At 36.1% G+C, this 16793-nt stretch overlaps 1 protein-coding gene across 2 annotated transcripts; it reads left to right on the top strand.

Moving 5' to 3' along the window:
- Nucleotides 1–72: 72 nt before the first annotated feature.
- On the top strand, nucleotides 73–16188 carry LOC109087511 (ciliary-associated calcium-binding coiled-coil protein 1-like). 2 transcript variants are annotated; one of them, XM_042767250.1, is made up of 9 exons: nucleotides 73–386; nucleotides 793–2259; nucleotides 3002–3090; nucleotides 3289–3458; nucleotides 3647–3767; nucleotides 4971–5043; nucleotides 10027–10140; nucleotides 11911–12057; nucleotides 14573–16188. In XM_042767250.1, exons 2-9 carry the CDS (start codon nucleotides 2110–2112, stop codon nucleotides 14654–14656), a joined length of 948 nt encoding a protein of 315 aa, XP_042623184.1. In that variant the 5' UTR covers nucleotides 73–386; nucleotides 793–2109; the 3' UTR covers nucleotides 14657–16188. The 2 variants fall into 2 exon arrangements, with proteins under 2 accessions (XP_042623184.1, XP_042623185.1); XM_042767251.1 differs by lacking the exons at nucleotides 73–386; nucleotides 793–2259 and having other exon boundaries at nucleotides 2846–3090; nucleotides 3293–3458.
- Nucleotides 16189–16793: the final 605 nt, after the last annotated feature.

Below are 16793 nucleotides of genomic sequence, written 5' to 3' on the forward strand. Positions count from 1 at the left end.
ACATTTTAATTTAATCTTTAAGTTTTTCATTTACCTGAATGTAAGCACAGTGCAGTCTTAATGTTCAAACTGTTTACAATGTTAAAGTGGCTGACAAAAATAAATATTCTTATTAGGAATAAAACTTCCTCATTTTTGAACTGTGCAGAGCTGTAGCTGAATAGTTGGGCCTACTACGCTGCTGAAATTTAATGTTGGACATTATGGTGGTATACTTACAGAGCCAAATTTTTTTCTGAAGTGGTACTTGGTATAAAAAGTTTGAGAACCACTGGTTTAAAGAAATGGTATAAAATTAAATCTTGCTTTTTAACAAATTCTCAGTAAACCATTTCTTCTTTCCCCAAGTAGAGTCATCAAGGATCCAGCTTATTATTGGCAAATTGGTAAGGAATTGTTCATCTGCTACATTGCACAGTCACTTAGAGATTCATTGACCTTTTGTGAGAGGTTTTGATTTTACTTAGTTTAATAAAAAATGTACTTAATTTGATTTGACTTGTTTTACTAAATACACTGTATAGCTAGGATTCTGATTAAAACTGTGTAACTGGGGGCTCTGAAAACACTGCTTGTGAATAATTTGTTAATATTGTAAACTTTCATCTGAATACATTAAAAAAGTGTTTAATGAATAGTCTTGTACACTTTGTTTCCAATCCCACTGTTATTGAACTGTAAAGTGAAAATATTGTGTGATTTGTTTTGCATTCAGTTTTCAGTTAAAAATATTTCACAATATCAAAGTTGATATTTTATGAGGATTTATTTTTGGTGTTTTTGTTTACACAGGACAGTACAGAAAGCGCACAAGTGGGAGAGAGTGGAGTGGACGGCGTCAGAAAGGACCTAGAGCTGGGACACTTTAGAGGATCACCCGAAGCACAACCACACTATTCAGTTGTTAACTGGTGACGTAAGAAGTGCTGTTTCTGGGTCCAAGCCTCAACTCGCTTCACTTGAGAATACTACCTAAGCAGCCGTTTATGAGCACTGTTTATTTATATTAAACATTTAAGCTACAGTCTCCATGCTCACAGCGTCCCAAACACAAATAATTTTTATATTTATTTATTTTTATTTATATTTTCATTGTCTGACTATCTGGGATTTCGGTTTGGAGTTAAAGAGTAGGATTATAATTTTTTTGGTAGTATTATATCGCATTGTGAGTGTATATTAGCAACTTTTGTTGTTTTCCCGTGGTATCTGATAGAGCGTTTGGACACGGAAGAGGTGACACGTGATGTCAGACTTAACAATCGAATATGCACGAGGCTGTTGGTTCTAACATTTTAGGTTCCCCCTTGGTAGAAATCACATTCCGCATTCCCGGCGTTAAAAAAAGACACCGTTTAGGGGGGTTCTCTTCATTAGAAATCGCTTCCCCCCTCGGGGGGCCCCCTCTAACGCTGGGCCCTTGGAATCGTCCTAACCTTCCCTCCTCTTACGGCGCCCCGGTAGTAGGTTCCATTCTCAAAATGTTCCAACACATTTTCACTGCACAAATGTACAAATCTTTTGTAATGAGACACATTAGTAAAACATGTTTTCACAGGAACTATAGTTTTCCACCAAAATAAAAGATCAACTTTCAGTCACAAAAGTACAAGGGTTTCTCTTGCAAGTGCAGCACAAAGTATGCATATTATTTTACAAAAACCTTTAAATATTATATTTGGATTGTTCTTCTACAGATTTTTAACAATCGATCCATGCACAGACACTGCAAGTTAAAGTTTGGGATTATTTTCATCTGTTTTATACAGTATGTTTCCAAAATAAAACTGCTGTTTTACAATTTTGAGCATGTGGTAGTTGATTGTAAAATCATTGCTGCCAGTCATTTGATTTATAATCTTTATAATATATAGTGTTGATCTAAATGCAAACTAGGCTCTAACAGAACGTACAGTTGTGTATTTACCCATCAACGTTGATTCACTTTGCAAAATCAACACCTAATTCAACGTTAATCCAACCTCTACAAAACAACTCGCGGCAACAAAGTAGCCTAATTCCGCGGGAAAACCGCGGACTTGGCAACACTGCAAAAAAAATAATTCAGTTTTCGATTGGAGGTTCATTTCGAGGCGCACGTGAACACACATGCCCCACCCACTGTGGTTTCCAGGGCAACAATATACAGACAACAACATGTCTGGAAGAGAGAGATCACGAGAGGGAGTCCGATCCGCTGAAAACTCAGGGAAGCTCAAGAGAGGAGAAGAAACTGATAAAGATGATACTGTGCTCAGTGTATGTAAACCGCATGCCTATAAATTCAGTCATTCACTTGGTGTTTAGACGATTTCTGTAGACCTATGATAAAGTGAGGTATCTAGCGTAGCGTTACACTTCTGCTAAGTAATCCACACAGAAGAAAAGAACACTTTAAAACTTGTATTAATAACATTTACAAACATTTTAATTTGTATACCATTGTCTAAAATGTAATTAAACTTTGATTCATTTAACTGTTATATAGGCTAATAAAATCTGTAATGGAAGTGTCATCCATGAATTTTTTTTTCCTGGTCACATTTGACCATTATGTGGTGGTATGATGGTATGTAACGTATTTTATATCTTAATCTTAACTGTTATTCTTGATATCAAATCAAATATTAAAAATAAATGTACATGTAAATAATGCACAAGATATCGAAACACAAACACAAATTTTAAATCACTGACAGGTCCTGATGTGCAGTTATACAGCTCTCAACTGTCACAGTATATGATTTCTATGATCATAACTATGTGTTAATAATGTTTTTACAACTGATTTTCAACAACATTCAGTTCCGAAGCAAAGCTACTAACATAAACAGGTAACTACCGTAGATATACTGTAAAATATTGTTAAAATGAAATAAAATATCATGAAACATAACTCTCAGATAACTCACACCATGGTTAATTTCAGACTTGCTATAAGGGTAGGGTTGAATTATAATTAATTTCATGAAAGTGTATTTTCTACTATCTCATATTCTAGGAAGGGAAGAAATCTTTTCCTCAGTGGGAACTTCTAAAGCAAGACCAGATAAATATTCTGCTCAGCCTGCCTGTGGACCAAGTGCAGCTGTAAGTTTACAAAAAAAATAGTTTCTTTAAAATTGTTCATCATATGCACGTGTCGCAGTTATTTTGAGCAACAACAGTATCATTAGTGGTCAGCTATTCTCATTATTAAATAATTCACATCTTGTTTGTATCTAATTTACATATATGATATTTGACATATATGACTTTTATGATATATTGTATGTCTTGCATTTTAAGACAGTTTGAGGATATACTGAATATAGAAAACCACCAAACATGTGTGAAAGAAGCTGCGCTGTTGGAGTATTTTGTCAATGGATTTTGTTGGGCCAAAGAGATGAACTTCAGTTCTCAGCAAATCTCATTTATCATGGCACTTTTACAGCAACTACTTGACAACATAAAAAGTAAGTGGTGTTCTCTGAAATCAAGTTTTGTTTAGTTTGAAAGTTAACCATGGTTGCTACTTTAGGTCTAGTGTATTTTAGTAATCCATTTAACCTAACACTAATTGAGTTTGAATTCGCAAAGCATAGTACAGATCTTTTGCCTGATTTACATCCTTTTTTACAATGCCTGTTGCATTTTATTTCAGACAAACAGTCATTTGCTGATAATTTCAAGACATTTATCCAAACAGTACTTGCCAGTAAAGCCAGTTTTTTATTCACCACCACCGATCAAATCAAAGCCATCACAGATTACTTCAAGACCAGGTATGTCTTACAATGTCACATCCGTCCTTTAATTACATTCCTCCTAAATACATATGATTATGCTCAAGTGCAGTGTTTAATTGTTGAATATGGATAAGGTCATTTTCAACCTGTCGCAAGTTATTAATTGATGCAAGATGCTGCTTTGCTATTAGACAGCCAGCAACAAGCAAACTGGAATTCTTTTATGGCCTTCATAATTAATGTTATGCATAATTCATACAGCAACGGATTGTGAAGCATGCAGACTACATTGGCGCATAACAAGCTGAATGCAAATCATTCGTCTTTTAGAAAGCAAAAGAAAAAAACACTGATGCACAGTGCTGAAAAATGACACACAGTATGTGTATTATAGCTGAGCACGATTGATTTCTCTGCTTACCTGAAAGGCTCAGTAATGCACCCTTCATCAGACCTAACTTCAGACTGCTTGTTAGTGCTCAAGTTTAATTTGTCTTCAGTCTCCTTTACTGAGCTTGTTCATTTAAAAAATATATGAAATGTTTTGCCTTTTCAAAAAAAAAAAAAAAAAAGAGATATTATTCATGGAACATCACATACAGTAACATTAAATTTTAATGCAGTATTAGCATTTGAGACACAAATCATAGTAACAGAAATTGGGATTATAAGAAAACATCTTAGCACTGAGCATAATTACACCCTTAAAAACTGCTGGCACATCAACGGTTTGCATAAAGTGCATTTTGTTGGCCAAAACCCAGAAATTAGCAATTTAGCAATTTGGGTCGTCATGAAGTCAATGGGTTTTTGGTTAAATGTTTGAAATAAGGTTTGCTGTTAGCACAAGCTCATGATATTGTCAGGTTTTATTCTACAACATAAATTGCATCAGTAATACCCCCTTTTGATTTTTTTTTTTTAAAGCTTTTTCTTGTTTCGACAAGTGGATATATGGCACTGCAGAGGTTTTCATTAAATGTCATCAAACCGAATAATTCATCGACTCACTAGTCTGCTTTTACAGCCTCATTGTGTTCATAATCTCAGTATCACAAACTATTCTAACTCAAACTTGCAAGGAAAATGTTTTTTTTTTTAAATAAAAACTACAAGTTTGGAAGCTTAATGGTGATATGGCGTAATTTGTTCATTGCCTAAGAAAAAAAAAAGCTTCAATATTGTCAACAACTGTGACAGCATTACAGGTTCTCATGTATTCTTCATGTGTATAAACAGTCTTTTCCAGCACTACAGACTATATGAATTAATTTTCAATCATAGAAGGGAGGAGCAACTCCTGAAAATAGAGGTAAGATTCAGATTTAATATGTAAAATCAAAATTTTCAATAATGAAATTTTCATCATTTACTCACTCTCATGTTGTTACATTTTCAATAATTAGTAAATAACAACTATTGCTCTGTTGTGAGTGCCTTTGGATAGAAGTGTCTGCTAAATGTATAAATCTAAACTTAAATTTAATTTGTTTCTTACACAAAGTTTTATGGACTACTAGAATTTAATTATTCTTTTTGTAATTTCTGGAACTTGACAGGCTCAGGTTACTGTTTACCTTTATTATATGGAAAACATGAACATTCTGGCACTTTTTCTTTTTTTTCCAGTAAATATTATAATATTATTGCTCGTTGCCTAAAAGTTGCATTGAGACAACGGTGATGTGAAATCAGCATATCTGAGTGTGTTGTTTAGTGTAAATCACAAGTTCAGTCATGTTATTCAGAGCTTGGCAAACTGTTTTTACATTCCACAGTATAAATGTTGCATTCATAATCACTCAACTGTGCAGGTTTCATCAACTCCAAAACAGTACCTGTACTGTAGCTATACAATGAAAAAATAGTTTTTAGATGAGATAAAATAGGGTTAAAATCAGATAAAATCAGTTACTATTAAACAGTTTGCAAATTTATTATGACATACTCTAACAAGCATAGCAAAAGATTTTGTTTAATACAGTTGTTATTCAAACAGGCCAACACTTAAAAGGATATTTCACAAAAAAAAAAAAAAAAAAAAAATTCACTCGGCAACAAATTTGGCTACCAAGTTATTGGCCATTCAGAACATCCATCCATCCATCCATCCATCCATCCATCTTCTTCCGCTTATCCGGGGCCGGGTCTCGGGGGCAGCAGTCTAAGCAGAGATGCCCAGACTTCCCTCTTCCTAGACACTTCCTCCAGCTCTTCCAGGGGAATACCGAGGCGTTCCCAGGCCAGCCAAGAGACATAGTCCCTCCAGCGTGTCCTCGGTCTTCGCCGGGGCCTCCTCCTGGTGGGACGTGACCAGAACACCTCCCCAGGAAGGCGTCCAGGAGGCATCCGGAACAGATGCCCGAGCCACCTCAGCTGGTTCCTCTCGATGTGGAGGAGCAGTGGCTCTACTCTGAGCTCCTCCCGAGTGGCCGAGCTCCTCACCCTATCTCTAAGGGAGCGCCACCCAGCCACCCTACGGAGAAAGCTCATTTCGGCTGCCTGTATCCGGGATCTTGTCCTTTCGGTCATGACCCACAGCTCATGACCATAGGTTAGAGTAGGAACATAGATCGACCGGTTAATCGAGAGCTTCGCATTGCAGCTCAGCTCCTTCTTTACCACAACTGACAGGTACATTGACTGCATCACTGCAGAAGCTGCAACTATCCGCCTGTCAATCTCCCGCTCCATCCTTCCCTCACTCGTGAACAAGACCCCAAGATACTTGAACTCCTCCACTTGAGGCAGGAGCTCTCCACCAACCTGAAGGGGACATTCCACCCTTTTCCGGCTGAGAACCATGGCCTTGGAATTGGAGGTGCTGATTCTCATCCCAGCCGCTTCACACTCAACTGCAAACCGTCCCAGCGCACGCTGAAGGTCCTGGCCCGATAAAGCCAACAGGACAAGATCATCTGCAAAAAGCAGAGACAAAATCATGTGGTCCCCAAACCGGACACCCTCCGGCCCCTGGCTGCACATAGAAATCCTGTCCATAAAAGTAATGAACAGGACCGGTGATAAAGGGCAGCCCTGCCGGAGTCCAATATGTACCTGGAACAAGTCTGACTTACTGCCGGCAATGCGAACCAAGCTCCTGCTCCGGTCATACAGGGACCGGACAGCCCTTAACAGAGGGCCCCGGACCCCATACTCCCGGAGCACCCCCCACAGGAGCTGCGAGGGACACAGTTGAATGCCTTCTCCACATCCACAAAACACATGTGGATTGGTTGGGCAAACTCCCATGAACCCTCCAGCACCCCGGCGAGGGTATAAAGCTGGTCCAGTGTTCCACGACTGGGACGAAAACCGCATTGTTCCTCCTGAATCCAAGGTTTGACTATCGGCTGAATTCTCCTCTCCAGTACCCTGGCATAGACTATCCCGGAGAGGCTGAGGAGTGTGATCCCCCTTTAGTTGGAACACACCCTCCGGTCCCCCTTCTTGAAAAGAGGGACCACCACCCCGGTCTGCCATTCCAGAGGCACTGTCCCCGACTGCCACACGATGCTGCAGAGGCGTGTCAGCCAAGACAGCCCCACAACATCCAGGGACTTGAAGTACTCAGGGCGGATCTCATCCAACCCTGGTGCCTTGCCACCAAGAAGCTTCTTAACTACCTCAGTGACTTCAGCTTGGGTGATGGACGAGTCCACCTCCGAGCCCTCGGCCTCTGCTTCCTCAACGGATGACATGTCGGTAGGGTTTAAGGAGATACTTGAAGTATTCCTTCCACCGTCTGACGATATCCCAAGTTGAGGTCAACAGCTGCCCACCTCCACTGTAAACAGTGTTGGCAGGGCACTGCGTCCCCCTCCTGAGGCGCCGTACGGTTTGCCAGAATCTCTTCGAGGCCAACCAATAGTCTTTATCCATGGCCTCACCAAACTCCTCCCAGACCCAAGTTTTTGCCTCCACAACCACCCGAGCTGCAGCCCACTTGGCCTGCCGGTACCTGTCAGCTGCCTCAGGAGTCCCGCAGGCCAGCCAGACCTGGTAGGACTCCTTCTTCAGCTTGACAGCATCCCTTACTTCCGGTGTCCACCACCGGGTTCGGGGATTGCCGCCTCGACAGGAACCAGAGACCTTACGGCCACAGCTCCGAGTGGCCGCATTGACAATGGAGGCGGAGAACATGGTCCACTCGGACTCAATGTCTCCAGCCTCCGTCAGAATCTGGTCAAAGCTCTGCCGGAGGAGGGAGTTCAAAATCTCTCTGACAGGGGGCTTAGCCAAACGTTCCCAACAGACCCTGACAATACGTTTGGGTCCACCGAGTCTGTCCAGCTTCCCCCCCCCCCCATCGGATCCTACTCACCACCAGGTGGTGATCAGTTGACAGCTCTGCCCCTCTCTTTACCCGGTACATCTGAGATCTGTAAAATTGGAAGTCCTGATTACATCAAACATAAAGGCACAGATTTGTTTGGCGTCTGAATGGTGCTTTATGCTGTAGCATACAAATAATGAGAGGTTCAGTCGAGCATCTTACAGTGAACAGAGATCAAAAACAAAATCTAGGCCACTGATACAATAGCACCTCACACCATGTAAAGAACAGTTTTGTATTTGTTTTGAAAGGGACTTCAAAGCACATTTTGAATATAAATGTACTTGATTTTTCTCACAAATTGGAACCAGTTTATTGATTCAAGATGTTTTACGAATTACATAAAAGCAAAACAGGACAATGAATTGCAGCAGGCATTCTATTTTTACTCCTATTAAAATGATAATTTTGACGTTAATTTGTTTATTGCTTGAGATGGAACACGCACAAATCATGTCATTGGGAATAATGGGAAACAATGTAGTAATGAAAGAGCATTGTTCTACTCCCCGGCTTCAATTTGGCATTATAATTATGTTTGGTATACAACCCACCAGACTCTTTGTTTTTGTTTGTGCACTAGTTTTGGGTTCTGGGTGAAGGGCCTCCTGCCAAATGAACAGTAAAATGTTCCAGCCAGAGAAAATTTAACTCTGTTAACTGTTAATGCAGGCCTAAATCTTTTCAGATACACCTCACAAAATTAATTTCTTGAAAAAGTAAAGTAAGGGATTACTCTTATTTTTTTCTGTAACTTAATTACAGAAACTTCTGATGTAATTGCATTAAATACTGTATAGACTTCAGAACAGTTCAAATGTTAACATGTATGTTTTTAATGTAAACTTCTCCCTATAATACTTCAGTCAAGAATAATATATGCAATTTTATATTATTTATTTTAAAAAATTAAAAGAGCAGTTTCACATCTATCATTGTATTGTTCAACTGGTCGAGGTTGATATGGGATTTATAAATTAATTAGTAATAAGTAATGCAATAAATTTTGGAGAAGGTACAGTACAGTAATCTAATTAATTACTTTTTTAGAATAACTTACCTAACACTAGCTGCATCTAACAATTAATTTGATAATCAGTTAATCTGATTATTAATTAAGCAATCAATTAATTAGATAAAACTGAAATCCCTGAAATTATGTATAATCGATTACTTGCAAAATGTTATTCCACATCCTGCCCAATGTTGTCTTCCAAACAATGTGCAATTTGATTGCAATGCAGACAAATATTGTGAATGTATCTGTGCAAATAATCTTATGTGCAAAAAGGGGTTAAAATTTAAACTGATTGCTTACCATTAGAAAGTTCAACTCACTAAATCAGAAAAATTATAAGGAAAAAAGCTCAGAATGTTAACTGGTATGAGGTAGGAGCTACAGTAGGAGGAACACATTCCCTTATGTGAACATTACATTTATACTTCATTTCATTAGTCCCTTTACTGTTACTGCTCTCATAAAAATATCCGATTAATTGTGTTTTTTAGAGTATTTTCTTTTGTTGTATTTAATTGTGATTGCTCTTGTTCTGTTGGGCTTAGTCTGTTTGATACAAATAAGTCTGAAAAAAAATTCTTGCTTAGGACAACTTTGGTGATGAACTTCTGCTCAACTCTGTATCCTTCACTGTTTTACAAATGCGTTTTGTCCATAGAAACTCGTTATTCACTATAACTACTATAAACACTCACTATAATGAAGTGACGTGACTGACAAATATTTCTGATATCGTGATTATCATGATTAATTGATTATCAAATTCTTTATTCACATTATAATTTTAGCAATAAGTTGATGCAGATCTACTCTGCCTATTGTCAGGCCCCTGTTGGCTTTATTTTGAAATAATGAGCCGTCAACATCCTACTTAATGTTGCAGGAGATAATCTTCAGTGAGATTTTTAATGAATTTCAAAGGGTTGTGTCTTTTGTTTCAGAAATGCATTGAGGTGATCAACCCCGCTGAGTTTGCTGCCCCACTGGAAGAAGGCATGCCCACTGATCTGTACTTCCATTACATGGCTCCCCCACGTGTCCAAACGCCTGAGCAGGTAAAATGTTTCCTTTCCCGTTCAGCCCATTCGTTGCTGTAATAATGGTTGAACTATCCAAAAGCGTTCTGAAGTGTTTGGCTTGCAGTAAACAGTTGTATTCATTTTGTGGTTCAGACTTTGCTTGGAATTACCCTTTCAGAGAAGATGCGTTTCACATGTTTCTCATTTTCAGAGGAAACACAAATCTGCTTCCAAGTATGACTAACACTTTTCCTTAACAGACTGCGCTGTACAGCTGGAGAACATAGACTGTACTGAGCAGAGGGAATCGTATATTATAACAGAAAGATTACATCACAGCACAGATTCTATCTTTATGGGGGGGGGGTTTCAGTCCCTCAGAGAATTTTCTTTTGCAACTATTTATGTATTAATGTATTTTTAATAATTTATTGAGTACAGAAAAAAATGTATGTAGTATAAATACTGTATATAAAAATGTCCACACACTTCACCTTTAAGGAGATGTATCTATTCAACTTGCCCACATATTTACCCAAATCTGGGAACTGGAAAAAAATACATGGAAATAAATAAGATCTTAAAAGTTATGGGAATTTTTGTCAAAATACATTTCTCTAGTTTTCCAGCATCAAGGTCAAAAGAACACCAAAACTTACCCTGTTGTGCACAGTTCATTAGTGCATATTATTGCAAAGAAAAAAAACTGTAATATTTCATCGATATGTAATAACATCTTAAATATAACTCTGAAATGACTTTTATTTTTCATTAACATCTCAAATCTCTCTCCAATTCAATATGCAATGCCCAATTTTCATGATTCAGTCATGAAAATCATGTTCCATCCAACATCTTATCTTGTTAAATATCCTGTTTTAATTGGACATATGTCAGATTGCTGCAATAAATTGGTTTCAAACTCTGTATTACATATTTTAGAATATTTTAAGCTAGAATTGCTTTTTCCATGTGCAATCTATATATATATATAAAAATGTTTAAGCTATAACCTTGGAAAATAAATGAAGATGCATTGGTCAAAAGGCGTGGGAACCCTGTTTGCTGCAGAATCTCATTAGAATGCACAGTGTGCCATATCCAGGAAGTGTGTGCTGTTCTGAAAAAGGCCACATGTAGGCGCTGTGCCACTGCTTATGTTTTTATGAATGAGTTTTCTCACACAAGATACTCAGTTCTGCCTTCCCACACGAATGCTCAGAAAATTTCCCCATTTGTTCTTTGATGCAGTGTTACATTAAAAGCTAAGAAAAATAAATCACATCAGAGCATATCTTGCTTTTAATGTGAATAACTAATAGGCTTTTATTTAATGAATCATACTATGCCATATATTTTCAAATAAGGTCAAAACCTATACTCCAAAAAGAGGTTATACATATTTTGATTTTGCATTATGCATTAATTTTGTCACCATTAAAATCAAAAATCACTCAAAAAACACTCAGAAATTCCCATTTGACAAATAATTACTAAGAAATGGCAAGCAACACATTGAATTAAATGTGAATTTTTGAAGTAGAAAGACTGGATATAGAAAGACTGGATATACACACATACACACACGCACGCACAACAAAAACTAAAAAGTAATAAAAATTACTTCACCCTCAAAAGGAGAATATTAAGAATCTGTATACGGCTCTATTCCATACAATTATGACACTATGTAAAAAATTAATTAATTAATTAATTAAACTGTGTACATTCTTTTTTTCTGTGATATGAAGGTGAATAAATAATGGCAGAATTTTTATTTTGAACTTTTCCTTTAAATGACCCCAGACCATGCAGGCATCTCATGAGGAAAATGTGGAAGAACCTGGAAAAGCTGAACTGGAAGAAAGTCCTGGGAATCAAGTGGGCTTCAGTGTGGAAGATGTTCGAGAAGTGCTGGGGGAAATGACCCAGGAGATGTTAGCAAAACTGCAGGTATACATCCTTGAGCAAATAACAAGCCTTCTCAGTTGCCTTATATAACCACGGCCTGTTTATAAGAAACATCATGCTGATCACTACCAACAGAGAGAGCGAAAGAGAAAAAAAAAATCTTTTTATTCGCTTGAGCCAGTTTCCACGGGAATAACATTCAAGGCTTGAGGGCAGGAATATAGCAGATAGCATTAATAAAACATCTTAAAAAGCAAAGAAATGAATAACAGACTATGTATCAGAACAATATTTCTGAAAATATCACAGTTCCGCTCATAGTCTCCCACAAACCTCCACCCACGGTGTGATTATGCCAAGAAAAAAAAAATCCAATATTAAAACCTGAATAATGTTCTCCTGTTTAATATCGTGGGTATTCTCTGCATAACGTAAAATACATTAGACAGCTGCTGGCAGATATCGTGATTAATTTTACGCTAGACTTAAGAAGGAATTGAATTACAGTGACTGCCGCGATTGCACAAAACAACCAGGTGGATTGCTAAATTGTCACAAGTTTTTACACGCCAAATGTTTTGGAGGTTTCAGACGGCAAAGGTTGCCGTAGGCTGTGCCAACAAGACCTGAATAGAGGAGGCTAGAAAGACATAAGTAATTTTTCACTTTGATGGGATTAATGATTATGGGGGTCATTCAATTCTCCTGCCATGTTCCATGAAGATCTTTGTCGTCTGTGTGATGAGCCTTTATTTCAAATGGCAGATGCTCTGTCATTTGAGAGCCCTGTGTGTGCATCTTATATGTGAGTGATACGCAGAAGAGCTGCTGCTATTTCCATCAGTTCTCCTGGGCTTTTCCTCTCTTTTTATTGTCAGAGGAAGGTCAATTACATATATCACTTTGCTAAATATAACCTCATGCAAAATGTTTGGTAAAAATCTTGCTGGGTCTATTTCGTTGTTTTTGTTGTTTTTCTATGCTAATTGTAACCCGTATGGCTCATGGGAGCATATGAAGTCACTGTGAAGCGTGTTTAATATCGCAGTCATCCACGTTCAGTTTGCAGTGTTTGCTACATCCATATTTATTCTTTTCTGTTGTTTTCTGTGCATATATTATCCTAGTTTCAGAAGTTCCCAGGAATGCTAAACTCTGTGGATCTCATCATACCTAATATGGTAGAAACAGTGAAAATTACAAATGCTGGAATTACAGAGAATGACTTCCTTACCAATAACATTACCATTCCAGATGTGGACCAGAGGCATTCAATATGCCTTTGTGCTGTACGGGGAACTTCTCTGCACACAATGGGTTGTTTATATTTTGTATCATTTAAACCTGGAACATTGTGTACAAATATGCATGAGTACAATACATTGTTTTACAGTGAGTCAAAGATTGATGACAAAATCAGCAAGGAAAATAAGTGGAATTTGGCATAAAGACAGTCAAGTTTATTTTTAGGACGATCATTTTTCATTTTTATTTTTAAACATTGTGACACTCTGTATTCTCATTTTTCGTTAACATTTTTGGTAATTTTATTCATGAGGGTTTATATATTTATTTTGAAATAAATTACCATTATTCTCAAAAGATAATCTCATTACTGTAATACAATAATATATATTTATATAATAATACTATACCAATAACAGTCTATATAATAATACTTTTTTTGTGAAATCAGTATAGCCCTTTTTTTAGGATGATTATGTTTTGTTTTTTGTTTTTTTACTATGTATTCTCATTTCCATAATATTTTCTGGGTCTGTTATTTAAGAGGGTTTGTGTGTGATTGTATGTTTGTTTGTTTGTTTATTTAGTAATTCCCATTTTTCTCTAACACTAACAATGTGTGTGTGTGTGCGTGTGTGTGTGTATATATATATATATATATATATATATATATATATATATATATATATATATATATATATATATATGTGTGTGCGTGTGTGTGTGTGTGTGTAATCAGTAGCCTATTTTTAGAACGATCATAGGGTTTATTATTATTACTATTATTATTATTATTTTAAGTTTTACATTGGGACACTATATATTGTCATTTCTGTAATGTTTTCTGGGCATTTTATTCATGAGGGTTTATGGATTTATTTAGTAATTCATTCCCATTATTCTCAAAGGTGAATCTCATTACTGTTAAACATATAAATCTGTATTTATACAATACTATAACAATAATATTCTGTGTAGACTCTATAGTCTCTATTCTAGAGTGAAACCAGTATCAATTAAAGGCTATAAAATAAAATACTAACATTGTGTATAAGTAATTTATAGTTTAAATAATAAAACATATATTTTGTATTATAGTAATGAGATGTTTCACATTACTGTAATGAGAATCGAGGGGGAAGATTTACAGAAATGTCTTGAAAATAATGTAAAAAAATCAATATAAAATAGATGTTTTGCCTTTGAACTGAAATATGACCCCCCAGCCCGAGATTCACTCATCTGACTGCAATTTCCACCCTGGTTTGGTTTGACATTTTTATGAATGTACAAATTCTTGTGTGTTCAACAGGCCGACTTCACAGAGAAACTGCGAGTTCATGAGGAGACCTACATCTCGAGGTTAGAACGACTTCAAAAAGGCTCTTCCAAATAGCACTGATGAGATGCCAAGAGGATTTCCCACCAGTATTTACTAATTCAATCAGAACAAGTCTGAAAATAACACGGAATATGGCACTGGTGGGTTATACAGCCAAATACTCTTAATTTACTGTACATTTCATTCACTTCGGTTGCACTTATGTCAAGCAAAACTACTCCATCAGTTTGTTCAATGCTGATTATAGATGAAATAAATGACTTTCTGGCATGCTTGATTTATTCAGCAAGATAAAATGATGCAGATGAAATTCGGAATCATAATCATGGACGTCAAGGAGGGAACAGAATATCTAATTAAGTTGTTTGTATAAGGTTTTTGTGGCACCTTTCCCACAAGTCATTAGCTGTCTGAAAGTAGCCCAGCGCTATGGCAACACTGTGTATCTCAGCCTAAATAGCTGAGTTGCCATATAAAGAGATGTATTATTAAAGCTGAATAGTGACTTTTTCCTCTGCATTTGAGAAAGCCCACATAAAACTATAAATATCCCCCGCAGTACATAAGAAAGAATGCTGATCATCTCAGCTCTTATTTTCCATTTTCACAGCACAATTATTTCACATCACAAGGCACACTCTGCATACGGAAGATTATTGTTGTTATTATAAAGATAAATTATTAATTCATCTCGTGTCAATCCTATTATTTAAGGTCTCAAACTCTCAATTCAGATTTAATACTTAACCAGCTTATGATTGATGGGTAAAACAGGTCCATTTAATCAGCACAATATCAAATTACAGCTACAGTATATTCATCCATGCCTTTGTTTTTTTACAGCCTGTTGATTTAGTTCTTCATTAGCCTTTCTGTCCCCGTGTTGAGTTAGAACATGTTTAAACAGTTTGGGTGTTGTATCGGAGCCGTTATTTTTGTTCCCAAACTAATTGATGGATGACCTTTCATCTCATACACAACAACACTCCCTCTACTGGCCAATAGAGTATATTAAAGAATAACTTCTTACTGGAGTGCTGTGGATAGGTTTTAAAGAGCCCATGGTGGCTTTTAGATCATGCTTATAAAATTATCTGTATGCTAGTGTACACCTAAAAGTAAAAAGTAATTTGTCATTATAATACACATTTTTCTCCAATCAAATGCGCTTTAGAACGAGATTGTCCCTCCACCTGAGATGACTAGAAATTGTAAGTAGCAGATCGAGGTTATGATGTAAACTAAACATGACTGGCGATTTAAAACAAAAATGAATCATTCCTAGATTATATTCTGCTTACCTTCCTTTTTTAACAAAACAAGAACATTCTCACAGTTTCATATGGAAGCTTGTTTCTGTCACAGGATAAAAAAAAAATGTCATTTTGACTTTTTATTTCACAATTCTGACTTTTTTTCTGGCAATTACAAGAAGTCAGAATTGCGGTATGTAAACTCAGAATTCTGAGAAAAAAAAGTTGGAATTGTGAAATATATTTGATTTGTTTTGATTTTCATCCTGTGCCAGGAACTTGTTTGTATAGTTTAAAGAGGTCTTTAACAAATAAATTGCTTTAGAAACTTTATTTACTGTGATTATTTACTCATTTACTGTAATATTTTATTAGTATATTTTATTTTTTAATGTATTTAATTTAGTTGGAATTGTGAGTTACCTTTTTTATTTTTATTTTTTAATTCAAATTGCATTAGAATTGCGAGATATAAACTGTGAGATGTAAACCTGGAAAAACAAAGTCAGAAATTTAAGAGTTTAAAACTCGCAATTCTAAATTGTGAAAAAAAAAAGTCTGTAAGAAACTCAAATTTGCAAGAATAAAAAGACAGAATTAACTTTGTAATTTTTTTATTTATTTTTTAATCTGTGCTATAAACATGCTTCCATAATTTTATCAGGTCTTTCACTAATAATTGGCTTTATAAACTTTATTTACTGATTTACTATATTTAATTATTATTGTTATTTTTTTTTTACATTTATTTAATTTAGAATTTATTATTTAATAAATATGAATATAATAAAAATATTAATACTTATTATATATTATTTACTGATGACTAAAAACTAATGTTAAGTATAGTTACACTTTCACAGTCATTAATGAACTTTCCTAATGAGACATGCTGTACTCTTTGGTCCACTGATGTCACTTTAAATAAGAATAAATAA

The sequence above is a fragment of the Cyprinus carpio genome, chromosome A12 (assembly GCF_018340385.1).
Source record: "Cyprinus carpio isolate SPL01 chromosome A12, ASM1834038v1, whole genome shotgun sequence".
NCBI classification, from domain to species: Eukaryota; Metazoa; Chordata; class Actinopteri; order Cypriniformes; family Cyprinidae; genus Cyprinus; species Cyprinus carpio.